General features: G+C 43.4%; 1 protein-coding gene across 2 annotated transcripts in view; it reads right to left on the bottom strand.

Moving 5' to 3' along the window:
- The window catches only part of LOC147117022 (uncharacterized), a 242,969-nt gene that overhangs the window by 161,890 nt on the left and 60,342 nt on the right, over nt 1-20,737 (bottom strand). For both annotated transcript variants that reach the window (XM_085987596.1, XM_085987597.1), the window contains one exon: nt 11,843-11,914. In XM_085987596.1, the coding sequence (XP_085843722.1) occupies nt 11,843-11,914 (72 nt within the window). The remainder of the gene's footprint in view (nt 1-11,842; nt 11,915-20,737) is intronic.

Raw genomic sequence — 20,737 nt, 5'->3', positions numbered from 1 at the left:
ACTGAGTGTTTCCCACGTCAAAATCTCAACTTCCACCACCTGCTCCAGCAACAAAGCCTCTCCTCTTTAAGAGGTGCAAGCTAGCTTAAGTGCAGCTAACCTCTCTCAATTTTGGGCTCTCTGCTGCTGCGTGCAGCTAATGAATAGCGCAGTTAGCGCTGGCTGCACGCTACAATCATTTGAATGAGCAGGCAGCACAAAGTTGAAGTGTTGCCTGCATCATACTCAACGGACGTGGGTTAACTGTGCATCGCGATCCCCACACCCGTTTTCAGGGGTTATCGAATTTCGCGGCCAAGGTGTTTCCGGTCTTTCTGGATATTGATGTAAATAGATTTTTTTTTAAACTGGAACTCAAAATACACAATAGTCAAAAATCATGCAAGGCTAAAAGTTTGTAGAATTTTTTTCTCCATAGAGTGGTTAATTTATGAAAATAAATTCCATCAAAGTTAGTGTAATGCCAATGATTTTTTTTTTTTTTTTTTAAAAGAGGCGACTGATTATCTGGCTAGAAATGGGATTAAAGGTTACATAGAATTTACAGAACAGAAACAGACCATTTGGCCCAACTGGTCCAGGCCGATTTTTATGCTTCACACCAGCCTCCTCCCAACTTACTTCATCTCACCCTATCAACATATCCTTCTATTCCTTTCTCCCTCGTGTATTAATCTAGCTTCCCCTTAAACGTATCAATGCTATTCTCCTCAAACACTGCACGTGGTAGTGAGTTCCACATTTTTACCACTCTGGTATCTATCATATATGCCTAAAGATAAATTTAGGGATATATGATTAAATAATTAAAGGAGCATAAAGAGGCATATTATGCAGGACATGCCAATATTATCTGGAAACAGTTCACAGTTTTGACTTCTTAGAAGTATTACTTCCATTTGATCACCTGTCTTAAGAAATATAAATAAGTTTAAAAGAAACCATGTAAATGGAAAATTGTACAGGGTCCATTCAAAGAAATGGACTGAACGGTCTTCTTATTCTATACATTCTTACCATTCCCCTGGCTGGAGTGTCTAGAACTAGGGGGCATAGTCTCAGGATAAGGGGTAGGCCATTTAAGACTGAGATAAGGAGGAATTTCTTCACTCGGAGGGTTGTGAATCTTTGGAATTCTTTGCCCCAGAGGGCTGTGGATGCTGAATCATTGAGTATATTCAAGGTTGAGATAGATAGATTTTTGGACTCTAGGGGAATCAAGGGATATGGAGATTGGGCGGGAAAGTGGAGGTGAGGTCGATGATCAGCCATGATCTTATTGAATGGCAGAGCAGGCTCGAGGGGCCGTATGGCCTACTCCTGCCCTTATTTCTTATGTTCTTACCAAGGACAGTAAGACGTATCAGCAGTACACACCCCACAGCTGGTATTATTTAGTGAATACTGATATGAATTAATTCACAGTGCTACAGTGTTAGTTTGGCAACTGCACAAAATGTACAAGTTCACTGTCTCCTCTGTCTTCTGTAAAACCTCCGACAGTCTCTGCATGTTTTTCACACCTATTCATTCATTGATTTACTTAGTTCTTTTTTTTTTTTTTAAAAGATCAGGGAATGATGTGTTAGATTGAGGCAGGTACCATAATTGGGCAAGGAGATACCAGAGTTGGGCGTGGCAAGAGAACTTAACGGATGAGGCCTGGAGTGGAGGAACACCTTCTCCCACAGTGGTCTTATGAACTTGTTTTTCCACAGGTCATGCTAAGCCTTGTAACCAACCATTGCCATGACCTTGCCCTCCTCTTGCTGGTTGACAGATATGAAAGGTGTAAGAGGGAAAAATATGTAGAAAATATAAATAAATTGCTCACCTTTGTTTCTCTCCCTGATTCTTCTCTTCCCTCCCCTTCACTGCAGGGTGTCTCCTTACCCTGTTGAGATATTTCTCCACTCTCAACCTATACCCCTCAAAAGGTTATTTCCTCCCTAGTCTTTCTCTATTCCTATCTGTCCTCCACTCACTCAGTGGGGTCTCTCTCCCATCCTATTACCATCAACAGGATATTTCTCTCCCCCAACAGGGTCTTTTCCCTCTTGTCCCCATCTGTGTCTAGTTCATTCTGCTGTGCCTCGTCCCTTCACGTTACAAACACATTCTTTGACCATGCTTTCACACACCACAACCCTAAACATTTATTTTTCCCTTTCTGTTTTGTCCTCAATGTAAAGAAGCAATATAGAAAGGCAGGATGTCATCAGCAACATGTCTCTCCCAATCACCCTCCCCTTAACAATATCTCTCCCGCTTCAACAGCATCTGTCTCCATCACTCTCCCTTCATTAACAGGGCCTCCCTCCCTCAACTAAAAAAAAAAATCCAAAATACCCATGCATCCCGTCTTTAAATTTTGAATTGTCATAATTGCAATTAAATCATTTAAATATTCAGAATTATTTGTACTCTTAATAAATGACTTCCTAAAGTGTCATTTGAATTTCCATATATTGAAACCAAAAGCTGGTAACGAAATTGGCCCGTAATTTGCAGTCAACAGTGAAGTTAAGGCGCTCGCCACTGACCGCAAAGAAAGCTGCCCAGAGAGAGCTCATGATCTCTGTGGCGAAAACTTTAGGTTTCTCGAGGTGTAATTGATTGTAGCACTGTCGATAGGGGATTCCTAGCGTAGTGCAACAGTGACATCATCAAGCTGTCTAAGCAGTCAATCATATTGAACAATTCTCAGACAGCAAACCAGGAGCTGATTATCTGCACTTCTTAAAAATGTTAGAGAGTGAAATAAAGATTGGGACATACACATGGGGTTTTAAAGGTAGAAGCTGAAATATCATAAACAAACTTTAAAAAAAAAAAAATTTTCAATTGTAATTTTTATCATAATGGTAAAATTTGACATTCTACAAATATAAAAATTAGCTTTTCAGGGCCAGAACGGTTGTTTAGCAGCTAATACGCTGTTAAAACCCCAGTTACACCTATTCCAACAAGGCTCAACATTTAATGGGGTATTTACATAGAAACATAGAGATAGGAACAGGAGTAGGCCATTCGGCCCTTCGAGCCTGCTCCGCCATTCAATGAGATCATGGCTGATCTTCGTCTGAGATCATAGCTGATCTTACCAGTTCAGTACCCCGTCCCCGCCTTTTCTCCGTAACCCTTAATCCCCTTAGCCTTCAGAAATATATCCAATTCTCTCTTGAAAATATTTATTGAATTAGCCTTCACAGCCCTCTGTGGCAGGGAATTCCACAGGCTCACCACTCTTTGAGTGAAGAAATTCTTCCTCATCTCTGTTTTAAATGATTTGCCCGCTATTTTTAGACTGTGGCCCCTGGTTCTGTGCTCCCCGGCCATTGGAAACATTCTCTCTGAATTCAGCCTGTCCAGGCCTGCCATAATTTTATATGTTTCGATGAGATCCCCTCTCAATCTTCTAAACTCCAGTGAGTACAAGCCCAAACTATTCAATCTCTCTTCGTAGGTCATTCCCGCCATTCCAGGTATCAGCCTGGTGAATCGCCGTTGCACTCTTTCCATGGCAAGAACATCCTTCCGCAGATGGGGCGACCAAAACTGTACACAATACTCCAGATGCGGTCTCACCAGCACCTTGTACAGCTGTAGTAAGGTATCCCTATTCCTATACTCGAACCCCCTTGATATGAAGGCCAACATACCATTTGCCTTCTTGATCGCCTGTTGCACCTGCATGCTCTCCTTCAGTGACTGGTGCACAAGAACACCCAGGTCCCTCTGCACTTCCCCATCTCCCAATCTATTGCCATTTAGATAATAATCTACCCTCCTGTTTTTACCCCCAAAGTGGATAACCTCGCATTTATCCACATTATAGTGCATCTGCCACGTATCTGCCCATTCCCCCAACCTGTCCAAATCGCACTGTAGCCTCCTGACATCCTCATCAGAGCCCACCCCTCCTCCTAGTTTAGTGTCGTCAGCGAATTTGGAAATATTGCATCCAATTCCCTGATCCAGATCATTTATATATATTGTGAACAGCTGGGGTCCCAGGACAGATCCTTGCGGCACCCCGCTGGTCACTGCCTGCCACTCCGAAAACGAGCCGTTTATTCCAACTCTCTGTTTTCTATCCGCCAGCCAGTTCTCTATCCACGTTAATACTTTGCCCCCAATCCCATGAGCCTTAATTTTGCATGATAATCTTTTGTGTGGAACCTTATCGAAGGCTTTCTGGAAGTCAAGGTACACCACATCCACTGGCTCTCCCCCATCTATTTTACCAGTTACTTCCTCAAAAAATTCCAGCAGATTAGTCAAACACGATTTACCCTTTGTAAATCCATGTTGACTCTGTCCGATCCTTTCCCCATTTGTCAAGTGCTCCGCTATTTTATCCTTAATAATGGACTCTAGCATTTTGCCCACAACCGATGTAAGGCTTACTGGTCTATAATTCCCTGCTTTCTCTCTACCCCCCTTTAACAGCGATATTAGTGTGGAAAAGCTCAAGTTTGTCAGTTTCACTGATTTCACTGATTACCAGCTATGGTGGTGGGTCCACAGCGCAGCCTGTATCGGAGCAGCGAATGACTAACCGCAACTTCAGGATTTTTGCTTTTAGATGCATATGCCCTAAATCCTGAAGTTACGGTCAGTTTCAGAGGGGTAATGGCATCGAAAGCTGGCAGCTCGCTGTCATTACCCACCGCAAAATCCGGGCCATTAAATCCTAAATCAGAAAAATATTACTTTTAAAAAGGAGCCAATTAGTTTAATGAATAATTCTAAAACTTAAATAAACAAGAGCAATACAATATAAAATTTTGATGTCAAAATCTTCATCCTTGCTTACAACTTATGATACTGTTACAACCTCCACATACATTTTGTCCCAACCTATATCCTCTTTTGACTGCATTCTCCCCCTCCACTCGCAGTGGCAGAACCTTCAGCCATCATTCCCTCGCACTTCCAAATTTTCTTCTTAAACCCCTTCACCTTGGCCCTTCTCTCCCCACCTTCAACTGCTTCTTCAAAACCTATCTAAACTACCCTTTTTGTCACCTCCCCAAGTCTGACTCAGTTACCTTTGCCCCTGAGAAGCATCTTAGAATGCACAGTTGAAAGCACTATATAAGAGTATGGAGCTACAGTATATAAATGTTGAATATATGGATTGGATCAAATCAGGAGATCAAAGGCTTGGACCTCACTGCAACTTCTAGTTTTTTTTTTAAAAAGACAAATTACAGCAGGTAACAGATTTGCAGAACTGGAGGAGCCACTGCTGAAGGAATTGCAACTGTACCTGGAAACTATTGTGAGGCCAAGGGACAGCCATTCGGTCAGGGTCATTTATTTTTCTCTGTAGGATTTCTCACACCAATAGTAATAGGAGGAAAAAGAATAGAGTATTTGGAGAGAGCAAGCAGATAGTTCATGTAAGCTTTCAGTGTTCGCTTCACCTAGCACTGACTGTTTTCTACAATCTGATTAGCCAGTTAAGTGACACAAACCAATTTGATCACATAAATGCAACAATGAAAGAGCCAGAAATCAATCTTTTTATTACTATATACTTATTATGACTGGCATAATGCAAATTTGGTTACTGCTTAATGTGGTTATATAATGTACAGAAAAGGAATAATACCATCAGCAGTAACTTGCTGACATTTTGGCCAACAATGGTGGGCCCATTCTAATCTATTTTGTTGCGGAGTTCAGCATATTGTGGAATGATAAGGAATAGAAATAGTTCTGTGAAAGATATTCACACTGGATGTTATCTTGTGGCTGAAAGATACAGATACAGCCCACAGGTCTTTAAGATTATGAAAGGGTTTACAAGGTAGATGTAGAGAAGGTGTTTCCACTTGTGCGAGAGACCAGAACTAGGGGCCATATATATAAGATAGTCACTAATAAATCCAATAGGGAATTCAGGAGAAACCTCTTTAGCCAGAGAGTGGTTAGAATGTGGAACTCGCTACCATACGGAGTAGTTGAGGCAAACAGCATAAATGCATTTAAGGTGAAGCTAGATAAACACATGAGGGAGAAAGGAACAGAAGGTTATGCTGATAGGGGTAGATGAAGAGGGGTGGGAGGAGGCTCGTGTGGAGCATAAACACCAGCATGGACCGTTTCTGTGCTGTACATTCGATGTGATATATGTAATATTATAATCTGCTATATTTCACTACTGCTACAAAACATTTACTTTTATTCTTAAAATATTGAAAGAGGATCTAAATGACAAGATGAGCTCAATGTACGGAACTGTCCTTTTTTAGTCATACATTCTTGAAAATTATTTTGTTTTTGAATTTTTAGCATGTACAAAAGATGAGAATTTCAGTTGATGGAGAGTGGAAGTTTTTTCCATTTATAACCACTGTTGTCTGCATCAAGAATGGCCAGATGTTTCCCACACGCTGCTGCAGCAATGTACCTTAGCCACAGCATCACACACCTATTGCAGCAATGTGAATTTTCTATTTCTCGTCCCACCTATCATAGTAACCTCTTGAGTGAAACTACCAAGTTAGTGCCAATTAGGTTTGAATTTTTTCCAGTGGAATTATGCTTACTAGTAACTTGATTGAAACCCGCCAAATGTAAAATTCTTTTGTTACAGCGCATATTGAACTTTCTAAGAATTTGACTCCGGATCTTTACAGCCCACACCATCACCCACCAGCCTGTGCTGGATTTGTACCAGGTCCCAGAGGTGAAAGCTCAAAGGTGAAAGTGCGAGTCAGCAGAGAGTGCTGTGAGTTTGGGTAAGTGTGAGAGTTCTTTAATTGTTATTTCTCTTTAAATCATTCTTGATAAGATTACTTAAGCAGTTTAAGTAAAGGGGAAAAGTTAAATATTTGGGATTCTGTTGGTTTAAGAAGAGTAAAACAAGGTTACACTGCAGTAGGAGTAAATTGGCACAGCAGGCAGTGGAAACCAGTTTTCTAACCAATCAGCAGGCGTGACTCATTTGGCTGTAAACAAACAAACAGTATAAAAAGACCAGTCCTAGTGCGAGCAAGCACTGAATGCGAGTCATCAAAGAGTGCTGTGAGTTTGGGTAAGTGTGTGAGTTAGGGTAAGTGGGGTGTTAGGTGCTCTTTTCAAACTTTAACTCTGTGGGTTGTAGTTAATAAGGCCTTTCTGGTGCAGAGTAACTGTTGGTAAACCATTTCACTGGTGTAACTAGAGGGATTGATTTAATTTAAATCCAATTAATTAAAGGGGATACTAGCATCTAAAATCGGGCAGAGGGTGTCCATAACTAACAATAAAAAATTTAATTAATTACATAGAATGGAGCAGGTGATGTGTTACTGTTGCGAGATGTGGGAGCCGGTGGACCCCATTGAGGCTCACGTTGATTACGTCTGTGACAAGTGTCTGCTGCTGCAGGAACTCCAGCTCAGTGTTGATGAGCTGCAGTCTGAGCCTCAGACACTGCGACACATTAGGGAGGGGGAGAAGTACCTGGACTCTGTATCAGGAGGTGGTCAAACCTATGAAGTTAATTAATTCAGATGTAGCCCATGGTCAGGGACAGGATGGTGTGACTACGAGTGAGGCAGGTACGGGGATCCAGGAGGTAGAGCTGGAGGAGCCGCAGCCCTTGCTCTTGTCCAACAGGTTCGAGGTTCTTACTCCCTGTGGGGACAGGAGCAGGGACTGCAGGGAGGATGAGCAACCTGGCCACAGCACCGTGGAACGGGGGGCCATTCAAGAAGGGGGAGTAAATAGAAATGTTGTAGTGGTAGGGGATAGTATTATTAGGGAGATAGATAGAGTTCTCTGCAGCCGAGAGCGAGAGTCCCGAAGGCTGTGTTGCCTACCCGGTGCCAGGGTTAAGGACATCTCCTCTGGGCTGGAAAGAAACTTGCAGTGGGAGGGGGTGGATCCAGTTGTCGTGGTCCATGTTGGTACAAACGACGTAGGTAGGACTAGGAAGCCGGTTCTGTTAAAGGAGTATGAGCAGCTAGGGGTCAAATTAAAAAACAGAACCTTAAGGGTAATAATCTATTACCTGAGCCACGAGCGAATTTGGCTAGGACAAATAAAATTAGAGAGTTAAATGCACGGCTCAAAGACTGGTGTGGGAGAAATCGGTTTTGCTTCCTGGGACACTGGCACCAGTACTGGGGCAGGAGGGAGCTGTTCCGTTGGGACAGGCTTCACTTGGCCAGTGCTGGGACTAGAGTCCTGGCGGATCATATAACTAGGGCTGTAGAAAGGGCTTTAAACTAACTAGTGGGGGGGAGGTTCCTAGAGAGCAAATAATAAAAATGACAACAGAGAAGGTCATAGACTTAGGTAGCAGTGGGGAAATTAAAAACCAGAGCGTGTCAGGAAGGGGCAGAAGGTATGGAGTAAAAGGTAAAGTAATAAAAAGGGCAAAAGCCGGAACTAAGTGTCACAAAACATATTTGGAAGTTCTCTATCTGAATGCACGTAGCATTCGTAACAAAATAGACGAGTTAATGGCACAAATAACTACATATGGGTATGATCTTGTGGCCATTACAGAAACATGGCTGCAGGGTGACAATGCCTGGGAATTAAACATACCAGGTTATTTAACGATCAGGAAGGAAGGGGAGGTGGGGTGGCTATGTTAATAAAGGAAGGAATCACTGTAATACAGAGAAATGATATTGGGTCAAAAGATCAGGATAACGAAACAGTTTGGGTGGAGATAAGGAATAATAAGGGGAAAAAACACTAGTGGGCGTAGTCTATAGGCCTCCGAACAGTTGCAACTCTGTTGGACGGAGTATCAATCAGGAAATAGTTGAGGCTTGTAATAAGGGAACATCTATAATTATGGGGGATTTTAACTATCATATTAATTGGACAAATCAAATTGGGTAGGGCTGCCTTGAGGATGAGTTCATTGAGTGTATTAGGGATGGGTTTCTTGAGCAGTATGTAACTGAACCGACTAGGGGGCAAGCAACCTTAGATCTGGTCCTGTGTAACGAGACAGGATTAATTAAAAATGTCCTAGTAAAGGATCCCCTTGGATTGAGTGACCATAACATGGTTGAATTCCATATTCAATTAGAGGGTGAGAAGGTTGGATCTCAAACAAGCGTGCTAAGCTTGAATAAAGGAGACTATGAAGGTATGAGAGCGGAATTGATTAGAGTGGACTGGGAAAATAGATTAAAGGGTAAGACGATACATGATCAGTGGTGTACATTTAAGGAGTTATTTTACAACTTCCAAAAAAAATATATTCCACTGAGAAGAAAAGGGCGTAAAAGAAAAGACAGCCATCCGTGGCTAATTAAGGATAGTATTCGACTAAAAACAAGGGCATATAAGGTAGCCAAATCTAGTGGGAGGATAGAGGATTGGGAAAACTTTAAAAGACAGCAAAAAATAACAAAGATTGATTAAGAAAGGGAAGATAGATTATGAAAGTAAATTAGCAAAAAATATAAAAACAGATAGTAAGAGTTTTTATAGTTATATAAAAAGAAAAAGGGTGGCTAAAGTAAATGTTGGTCCCTTAGAGGATGAGACCGGGAAATTAATGGTGGGAAATATGGAGATGGCAAAAACACTGAATGAATATTTTGCATCAGTCTTTACAGTAGAGGACACTAAGAATATCCCAACACTGGACAAGCAGGGGGCTATAGGGGGGGAGGAGATAAACACGATCAAAATCACTAAGGAAGTGGTACTCGGTAAAATAATGGGACTCAAGGCGGATAAATCACCTGGACCTGATGGCTTACATCCTAGGGTCTTGAGGGAAGTGGCGGTAGGGATTGTGGATGCATTAGTAATAATTTTCCAAAACTCCCTGGACTCAGCAAAGGTCCCAGCAGACTGGAAAACTGCTAATGTAACACCCTTATTTAAAAAGGGCAGTAGACAGAAGGCTGGAAACTTAGCCTAACATCTGTGGTAGGTAAAATTTTGGAGTCCATTATTAAGGAGACAGTAACAGGACATTTGGATAATCATAATTTAATAGGACAAAGTCAGCATGGTTTTATGAAGGGGAAGTCATGTTTGACAAATTTGCTGGAGTTCTTTGAGGAAGTAACATATAGGGTGGATAAAGGGGAACCAGTGGACGTAGTGTATTTAGACTTCCAAAAGGCATTTGACAAGGTGCCACACAAAAGATTATTGCTTAAGATAAAAAAATCACAGGATTAGGGGTAATATTCTGGCATGGATAGAGGATTGGCTATCTAACAGAAGGCAGAGAGTTGGGATAAATGGTTCATTCTCAGACTGGCAATCAGTAACTAGTGGTGTTCCGCAGGGGTCAGTGCTGGGTCCCCAACTCTTTACAATCTATATTAACGATTTGGAGGAGGGGACCGAGTGTAACATATCAAAGTTTGCAGATGATACTAAGATGGGAGGGAAAGTAGTGAGTGAGGAGGACATAAAAAACCTGCAAGGGGACATAGACAGGCTAAGTAAGTGGGCAGAGATTTGGCAGATGGAATACAATACTGGAAAGTGTGAGGTTATGCACTTTGGCAGGAAAAATCGTAGAGCAAGTTATTATCTTAATGGCAAGAAACTGGAAAGTACTGAAGTACAAAGGGATCTGGGGGTCCTGGTGCAAGAAACTCAAAAGGTTAGTATGCAGGTGCAGCAAGTGATTAAGAAGGCCAATGGAATGTTGGCTTTCATTGCTAGGGGGATAGAATATAAAAATAGGGAGGTATTGCTTCAGTTGTACAAGGTATTGGTGAGACCGCACCTGGAATACTGCATACAGTTTTGGTGTCCATACTTAAGAAAAGACATACTTGCTCTCGAGTCAGTACAAAGAAGGTTCACTCGGTTAATCCCGGGGATGAGGGGATGGACATATGAGGAGAGGTTGAGTAGATTGGGACTCTACTCATTGGAGTTCAGAAGAATGAGAGGCGATCTTATTGAAACATATAAGATTGTGAAGGGGTTGGATCGGGTGGATGCGGGGAGGATGTTCCCGATGATGGGTGAAACTAGAACTAGGGGGCATAGTCTTAGAATAAGGGGCTGCTCTTTCAAAACTGAGATGAGGAGGAACTACTTCACTCAGAGGGTGGTAGGTCCATGGAATATGCTGCCCCAAAAAGCTGTAGAAGCTACGTCATTACATAAATTTAAAACAGAAATAGACAGTTTCCTCGAAGTAAAGGGAATTAAGGGTTACGGGGAGCGGGCAGGAATTTGGACATGAGTCTAGGTTCGGATCGGTCATGGCCCTGTGGGTAGCGGAGCGGGCCCAGGGGCCGTGTAGCCTGATCCTGCTCCTATTTCGTGTGTCTAATTCTGTTAGATTCAGGAGATGGTTCTGTGATAGTAGATTGGTGGTTAGGATCAGATCAGCCATGATCTTATTAAATGGCGGAGCAGGCTCGAGGGGCCGATTGGCCTACTCCTGCTCCTATTTCTTATGTTATGTTCTAAACACACTGTACCATCAAACCACCATTGTTCATAGATTCTTCTATTATTACAATAGATAGATTTTCTCATCTATTTTCATCTTTACTCCTCATTTGGCATTTTAATTCTATACTACCTCTTGCAACTAGGAAATCAGGCAATCCCAGGCTGTGGCTACTCAATTACCGTTATTGCCAATTGATAATTAACTGACAGGAGTTTAACTTGCAGGATAGCAAGACAATGTAGCTTTTTCCCCCCGTGGTGCAACAATCTACTACAATGAGATATTTGGGTAAGAATCAATGAAATTTATCTTTTGCTATTTATCTTAGCAAACAGATTTAAGTAACACAGATAGCTAGCCTTCATCTTGTTGGAAAGCAAAAGCCATAAATCACTAAAGCTCACGAAACATCAAAAGCAGTAAGTAAAGTTTGAAACTTACAAATATTTCAAATGTGTGAGACCTTCGAAGGTTTCCGGAATCAGATCCGTTAAACGATTCCCCTTTAAATTTCTGAAAGTTAATACATTTTATAATGAGCTTCATGCTGTCTAACAGGATGCTTTTTAATCATGCTAAAAAGTACTAAAACTCACCTGTGGCAGTCACAGAGTTACTGTATTAACCTTTAGATCTACAAAACTACTTCTGTCACCACAGCTTTCAGGGGGTAAAGTGAAAGGGTGAGTTAATTGAGGGGTGGGTCAAAGAGGGAAACACCAAAACTCTATGAAATGCTTTTATACTACCTTTTTTTTTTTTTTAAGATGTCTGGCATTTACTCCTGGAGCTGAAAAGACCAACATCGGAAATTTAATCGAGGGAACTCCCAAATAACTGCTGTAACTTGGGTGGAAGATACACATGTAACCCCAGATATACACGTAAACAGGGTTTCCGCGACCTTCTGCCAAAGTTATATTGGCTGATCGGGAGAACACCGAGGAAATTCCCTGTGCAGATCTTTGCATTGGGATCGTTATTGCAGAAGATAAATACGTTATGCCAGCAATCAGATGCCTTACAGAGTCAACTACCTCACGTTTTTAAGATAAAAACCCTTGCAGGTATAGAGAATATATTATAATAATAATAATAATTCAACTTTATTGTCATTGTACAATGCACAAGTACATGAACAACGAAATGTGATCTTGCAAGCTCCCATGAGTCCAGTACAAATAACATTAACATTAAACGTAAATAGCACCATCCTGGGAGAAGCAAAGCCGTTGCGTCTGTGCGCGCCGCCATTCCATTTCCACCATTCCTCCTGTCCGACAATCTTCAGCCCAACGCCCGGGCCTGCTCACCAGCCGCCCCTACCCGGGGCTCCTTCCGTGACCTTCTCACCAACCGCCCCTCCTCGGGGCTCCTTCCGTGACCTTCTGCACCTGGTCTTCCCTGATGGTCACCCCTCCAGGTACTAACCAGGCCTGGCTCTGCTTAGCTTCCTAAGCCTTGCCAGTGACCCTGTCCCTAGTCCCAGCCAGTAGTAATATGTAATTTATGAACCTGGACTTGAGACTGACTGCACAACTCACAAGTGACACAGTCATAGAAGCTTTAGTCAGCCCACAGGTTGACACATTTCTCATTATTGATAGTTATATATTTTTTTAAACCGCATCTTCAAACCGAGCTGGCTGAACCCTGAAGGACACAGCTGCCAGACTGGGTTTGCGGCAGGGACTGAGAGAACCAACATGAGGGAATAATCTACTTGGCCTTTGTTCTCGCCAATCTACCCGTTGTAAATGCATCTGTTCGTGGCAGCATTTGTAGGAGTGACCACCGCACAATCTTTGTGAGGACCAAGTCCCGTCTTCACACTGAGGACATCCCCCATTGTGTCACGTGGTACTACCACCATGCTAAGTGCGATAGTTTAAGAACAGATTACACAGCGCAAAACTGGGCATCCATGAGGCGCTGTGGGCCATCAGTAGACACAGAATTGAATACCACCACAATCTGTAACTTCGTGGGATGGCATATCCCTCACTCCTCCATCACCAACAAGTCGGATAACCAACCCTGGTTCAGTGAGGAGTGTAGAAGAGCATGCCAGGAGCAGCACCAGACGTACCTGAAAATGAGGTACCAATTTGGTGAAACTGCAAGACAGAACTATATGTGTGCTAAACAGCAAAAGCAGCATGGTATAGACAGCTAAATGGTCCCACACCAATGGATCAAATCAAAACTCTGCAGCTGTGCCACATGTGAATGACGGTGGGCAATTATACAACCAACAAGAGGAGGCTCCATGAACAACACCATCCTCAATGATAGCATAGCCCAGCACACAAGTGCAAAGCATAAAGAGTAAGCGTTTGTAACCATCTTTAGCCAGAAGTGCCGAGTGGCGATCTGTCTCTGTCACTGTCTAAGTCTCTATCACAAATGCCAGTCTTCAGCCAATTTGATTCATTCCACGTAGCTTCAACAAAGACTGAGTGCAGTGGACACAGCAAAAGCTACTGGCCCTGACAACATCCAGGTTGTGGTGCTGAGGACCTGTGCTCCAGAACAAGCCACGCCCCTAGCCAAGCTGTTCCAGTACAGCTAGAACACTGGCATCTACCTGACAATGTGAAAATTGCCCAGGTATGTCCTGTCCACAAAATGCAGGACAAATCCAAACCTGCCAATTACTGCCCTATCAAACTACTCCAACTCATTAGCTAAGTGATGGAAGGGGTCATCAACAGTGCTATCTAGCGGCACTTACTCACCAATAAGCTGCACATCATTCCCAAGTTTGGGTTCCACCATGAGCAATTAGCTCGAGACCTCATCAGAGCCTTTATCCAAACATGGACACAAGAGCGGAGTTCCAGAGGTGAGGCGAGAATGACTGCCCTTGACATAAGATAAAAAAATAGGAGCAGGAGTAGGCCATTCGGCCCTTCAAGCCTACGCTGCCATTCAATAAGATCATGGCTTATCTTCTACCTCAACTTCACCTTCCCGCACTATCCCCAGATTGCCTTAGTATCCAAAAATCTATCGATCTCTGTCTTGAATGTACTCAACGACTGAGCATCAACAGCCCTCTGGGGTAGAGAATTCCAAAGATTCACAACTCTTTGAGTAAAGACATTTCTCCTTATCTCAGTCCTAAATGGCCAAACCCTTATTCTGAGTCTGTGACCCCTAGTTCTAGACTCTCCAGCCAGGGGAAACATCCTCACAGTATCTACCCTGTCCAGCCCCTTACAAATGTTATACGTTTCAATGAGATTACCTCTTCTTATAAACTCTAGGGAATATAGGCCTAGTCTACTCAATCTCTCCTCAAAGGACAATCCCCTCATCCCAGGAGTCAGTCTAGTGAACCTTCGTTGCACTCCCTCCAAGGCAAGTATATCCTTCCTTGCATAAGGAGACCAAAATTGTACACAGTACTCCAGCTGTGGTCTCACCAAGGCCCTGTATAATTACAGTAAGACTTCTTTACTCCTATAATCCAATCCTTTTGTACTAAAGGCTAACATACCATTTGCTTTCCCAATTGCTTGCTGTAATTACATATTAACTTTCTGTGATTTGTGTACAAGGACACCCAGGTCCCTCTGAATGCCAACATTTCCCAGTTTCTCACCATTTAAAAAATATTCTGCTTTTCTATTTTTTCTACCAAAATGTGTAACTTCACATTTCTCCACATTATATTCCATCTGCCACGTTCTTGCCCACTCACTTAACCAGTCTATATCCCTTTGCAGCCTCTTTGCATCCTCCTCACAACTTACTTTCCCACCTAGCTTTGTATCGTCAGCAAATATTTCTCTGTTTTCGCTCTCCCTCCTTCCTTGAATAACGGGATTAAGTTTGCTACCTTCCAATCCATGGGAACCATTCCAGAATCTAGGGAATTTTGGAAGATCAAAACCAAGGCATCCACAATCTTTGTAGCCACCACTTTTAAAACCCTAGGATGTAGGCCATCAGGTCCTGGGGATTTGTCGGCTTTCAGTCCCATTAATTTATCCAGTACTATTTCTTTACTAATACTAATTTCTTTAAGTTCCTCATTCTCACTAGACCCTTGGTTCGTGACTGTTTTTGGAATATTTTTTGTGTCTACCAGGAAGACAGATACAAAGTATTTGTTTAATGTCTCTGCTATTTCTTTATTCCTCATTATTTCTCCTGTCTCTGTTTGTAAAGGGACCCAACGTTTACTTTTGCTAATCTCTTCCTTTTAACATACCTATAGAAGCTTTAACAATCTGTTTTTATGTCTCTTGGTCATCCATTGCTAAATTCTAAAATCTTCCCAATCCTCAGGCTTACAACTCTTTTTGCCAACATTATAAGCCTCTTCCTTTAATTTAATACGATCTTTAACTTCTCTTGTTAGCCACGGTTGGACCACTTCTCCTGTTGGATTTTTATTCCTTAAAAGGAAATGCATATTCGTTGCAAATCAAGGCAGCATTTGAAGAAGTGGGGCACCAAGGTATCCTAATAAAACTGAAGTAAATGGGGATCAGGGGGAAAACGCCCCAAGAATGGAGTCAAACCAGGCACAAAGGAAGGTGGTTGTGGTTGTTGGAGGCTAATCATCTCAGCTCCAGGACATCATTGCAGGAGTTCCACAAGGCATCATCCAACTTCCTTCAGCTGCTTCATTAATGACCGTCCCTCCATCATAAGGTCAGACTTGGGGCTGCATGCTGATGATTGCAGTGTTCAGCTCCATTCACAATTCCTCAGATAATGAAGCTGTCCCTGCCCGCATGCAGCGAGACCTGAACAACATTCGGGCTCGGGCTGATAAGCGGCATGTAATATTCATGCCACACAAGTGCCAGGCAATGATCATCACCAACAAGAGAGAGACTAACTGCCTCCCCATTGCATTCAATGGCATTATTATTGCCAAGTCCCGCATCATCAACATCCTGAGGATCACCATTGACCAGAAACTCAACTGGACCGGCTACATAAGTGCTATAGCCTAGAAATTGGACTACAACACAAAAGTTGTCGGTGTCACTGTGGCCTCGGGTTAACGGCCGCTGAAAAGGGTCGCACTGGTAGGAGAGAAAAATTCACGCTGGGGACTAAAGATTTTTAGCTCAGTGCTAACTCACTGTGTAACGCCCTCCTGGAGGCATTAGCGCAGGCATCAGTTGCAAAGTTGGCGTCCAGAAGCAGCGTTCTATCTTCCAACAGCTTCTGGAAGCAAGGCAATGAATTCGCTAGGCATTGTGGGACATTAAAAGGCCAATGAATTTAAAGGGCCTTCTGAACTGATAAAAATAAAAATGAAGTTAAAAAAAAAAATGCAGTTTTCAGCCCATTAACATTTGAAAAAAAATTCCCAAATGGGAGTCTTCATCCCTTAAAGCTGAATTCCCGACCGCACCGCAAAAAATGGGAAAAGTGCTTCTGCGTAACACAAATGGCTCAGCAAGCCAGGGAAGGGGCACTCAGGGTCTCGCACACAGCACGCCAGCTTTGTTCAGGGGGGTCAACACTGCAAGACAAGTCCTCTACCCACAGGGGCCAGGAGGCACTCCAGAAAGAATGATGTGAGACCACATCACTGAGGCTGTCACCCCCATCACCTGACTCCAGGGGCCAGAGAAGCTTCATGACCTCAGACCAGTGGTCAAGGTCAGTGAATGCACCTTCAAAAGTCATCTCCTACCAAATGCATCACTAGCCTCACACACTTCTCAATGTACGACTCCCACCATCCCCCTCCCCCAATCACTCACCTACCATCAATCTGTACCAATCATGAGGCACACCTCCCATTCCTAGCTTCACCTCACCCTCTTAGAGGAGACGGTGCTGGCCATTCTTGGCAGGGGGATGGCTGAGCCCTTGGCCAGCGGTGGGGCTGAAAGGTATCCTCATAAGTTATCCTTCTCGCATGCACCTCTTGCTTTCCCGCCCTCCCCTCACCAAAACTCCACCCGTGTGCCTTCCTCATTTCACACACCCATAATGATGGAGGATGGAGGTGATGATGATGATAATGATGAAGAAGAAGAAACATCGTCACTCGATTTGACACTCCCAGCCACCAGCTCCTCAAGGTCGACCAGCAAGGACATTTGCAGTTTCCCCCACTGAAAGTCAGCAGCCTTCCAACCAGCCATGCTGCAGCCACTAGGGTAGCACTGTGTGATATCAGTAGGATAGGCAAAGGCACACACAAGACAGTCACTAAGGGAATGCATAAGGGTGATGACTTGATTTCTTGATGTCATATTGGATGGACAGATATATAAAGTTGGATTGGAAAGTTTGCTTTGTGGTGGCTTTTATTTCAGCACTGTGGCCAAGAGAACATTGTGATGGTCAGTAACAGAGGGAAGGTAAGGTGTGGGACAAATTGTTGAAAGTGAAATTGGGGTTGTGGTCATTGGTACCATAGGCAGATCATTCCAGCCCAAATATCCCAGCCAGAAAGGGGCTGTCTGGGTTGCATCCTCCTCTTCGGCGTCTTCCTCTTCCCTCTGCGAGCGGAGCTGTAAATCTGAAATAAAAGCATAAAATGCTGGAAATACTCAGGTCAGGCAGCATCTTGACCGGAGACGTGAACTCACTTTCTCTCTCGACAGCTGTTGCCTGACCTGTTGAGTATTTGCAGCATTTTGTGTCTTCTCAGAGGCCTTCCTTTACCATCCGAGGCCTTGCAAGCGTCCAGCAGCACTCCCTGCACACTTAAAAAACTTTTAACATGTACTGCAGCAAGCCACTTCAATAAAATCAAAAAAAATCCAGTCCAAAAGCTTAAATGCAAACTTACCTGGAAGATGTGTGTGTCCCTTTAAAAGGTGCCGACAATGCCTCTCTGAGTCTGCTGAACGCTGGGTTTTCATGGTGATCTTAGGACACAGTGCTGAACTCAACGCTAAGGTCCAAGTTCGCCGAGGTAACGTTAAGTCAGCGCTGCACACCAACTGACATCACCGCTCCCCAATTTAAATTTGCAGGACCATCACTCTTACCGACTGCGCTGCTGGACCTCGGAAAATGGCGGACACACCGAGACCTGCCACCAGCTGGAGCGGCAGCCGCCATCTTTTCGCAACATTTTGCTGGTAACAGGTGGCGTAAAGCCCCTGAATTTTTAGCCCTATGTCTACTAGAACAAGTCAGAGGCTGGGTATTCTGTGGCGTGTGACTCATCTCCTAACTCCCCAAAACCTCTCCACCACCTACAAGGCACTAGTCAGGAGTTTGATAGAACACTCTCCTCTTGACTGACTGGTGCAACTGCAACAACACTCAAGAAACTCAACATCATCCAACAGAAAGCAGTCCACTAGATCAGCACCTAATCCACTAGCTGAATCATCCGCTCCCTCAACCACCGGCATACTGTGGCTACAGTGTGTACCATCTACAGGATGTACTGCAGTAACTCACCGAGTCTTCTTCGGCAACACCTCCCAAACCTGCTACCTCCACCATAGAAGGACAAGGTCAGCAGATGTATGGGAATACCATCTCTTCCAAATCACACAGTATCCTGACTTAAACATGTAGCGCCGTTCCTTCATTGTCATTGGGTCAAAATCCTAGAACTCCCTACTAAACAGCATTGTAGCAGCACCTTCACCACACGACTGCAACCTCCACCTTCTCGCGGAAACTAGGGATGGGCAATAAATGTCGACCTTCCCAGCAATGAACACATCCTGAGAATAACTATTTTTTAAAATCACTTAAAAACAAGTTTACAGGGTCGTTTGGTACATTTTGTATGCTTCAAGGCAAAACAAATTAGAACTGGGGAATAGAACACATTTCCATTTTGGGCACCCAGTACCTCCCTCTGCCCTTCACTGTCACTGAACTTTAGCCTCAACCTCAGAGATAATTCCTACCACTGTGATACTTCCGTCCTTGTGGTCTCCATCAATGCAACTGCCAATTAATGTTACCTTACAGACATTTTGTGCTGAGACTATGCCTGCATGGAACTGGGTTGAAACTGAACAAACTCAATTCACACAGGACACTTACAACCAGAATAAACAAGAGAGAAACCAACTGGCAGCCCACCAGCAGAGCATGAGAGCAAGCAGCTCAATACCTGCTGCATAAGGCAAGGTACATTTTGAGGGCCAGGTTTCATTAGCATACATGCGGCAAGCTGCAAGCCCTGAATAAGCAGCCTGCTGCTGCACACTGGCTCCAGGCCGGCGCAATATTGGGAAGCCCAGAAGACAACCTGACCAGCAAAAAAGTGGGTACATGGATTGTTGCGATCACAGAGGGGTAGCCCACATTCGGTCGATCCCAGGAGGAGCACTCCAACCACTCCTGGCCCCACAAAAATAATTTTAACACTTACCTTTTCTGTCCACTTCCCCCCAACCAACCAGGTTTTTAATGAGTGGAGTTTCCACGGCACCGCTCCACCCAGTAAGCTATTAAAATTGCATCCGAATTCCATGTACATCATAGGACTCTGACTTGCATTGATTCATGAGGCTCCCATCTGATTCAGGCGGGTGCCTGGGCCACCTAAATTGAGCGAACTGACAGGTTATACCTATCAAGAAAGGTTGAACAGGCTGAGGCTCCTTTCTCTGGAAAAAAAGAGAGGGGTGACCTGATAGAGGTCTTTAAGATTATGAAAGGGTTTGAAAGGTAGATGTAGAGAACATGCTTCCACTTGCGGGCGAGCCCAGAAATAGGGGCCATAAATATAAGATAGTCACTAATAAATCCAATAGGGAATTCAGGAGAAACTTCTTTACCCAGAGAGTGGTTAGAATGTGGAACTCGCTACCACAAGGAGTAGTTGAGGCAAATAGCAAAGATGCATTTAAGGGGAAGCTAGATAAGCACATAAGGGAGAAAGGAAAAGAAGGATATGTTGACCTGGAGTCTGAACGTTCTGACGAATTGGTCATTAACCTGAAACATTAACTCTGTTTCTATCCACTGATGCTGCCTGAGCATTTCCAGCATTTTCTGTTTTGATTTCAGATTTGCAGCATCCACAGTACTTTGCTTTTGATCTGTTGATGGGATTAGATAAAGAAGGGACCATTGGTCCAAATGGCCTGTTTCTGTGCCGTTAATACTTTATAATACAAATGATAACAGTACAGGAACGGGGCAGTAAGTCGACCACCTCGATTTTAACTCTGACGCTATTCTGTTTCCGACAGGTGAAGGGAGATAAATCCCACCCCAAGATCTTCATCCAATTAATCAGGCGAGATTTGACTGAGGTTCCAAAATAATACGCTATCCCACTGCATCACCAGTTCCTCCCACCTTCCTATTTGTTTTTACATCACTACAATAGATGTATCAAAAATATTAACACATGCATGGCTTAAACAGAAA

This window comes from Somniosus microcephalus, chromosome 5, assembly GCF_052327205.1.
Source record: "Somniosus microcephalus isolate GS21.2 chromosome 5, FLI_Smic_1.0, whole genome shotgun sequence".
NCBI lineage: Eukaryota > Metazoa > Chordata > Chondrichthyes > Squaliformes > Somniosidae > Somniosus > Somniosus microcephalus.
This window is presented reverse-complemented; position numbering and strand designations above follow the sequence as displayed.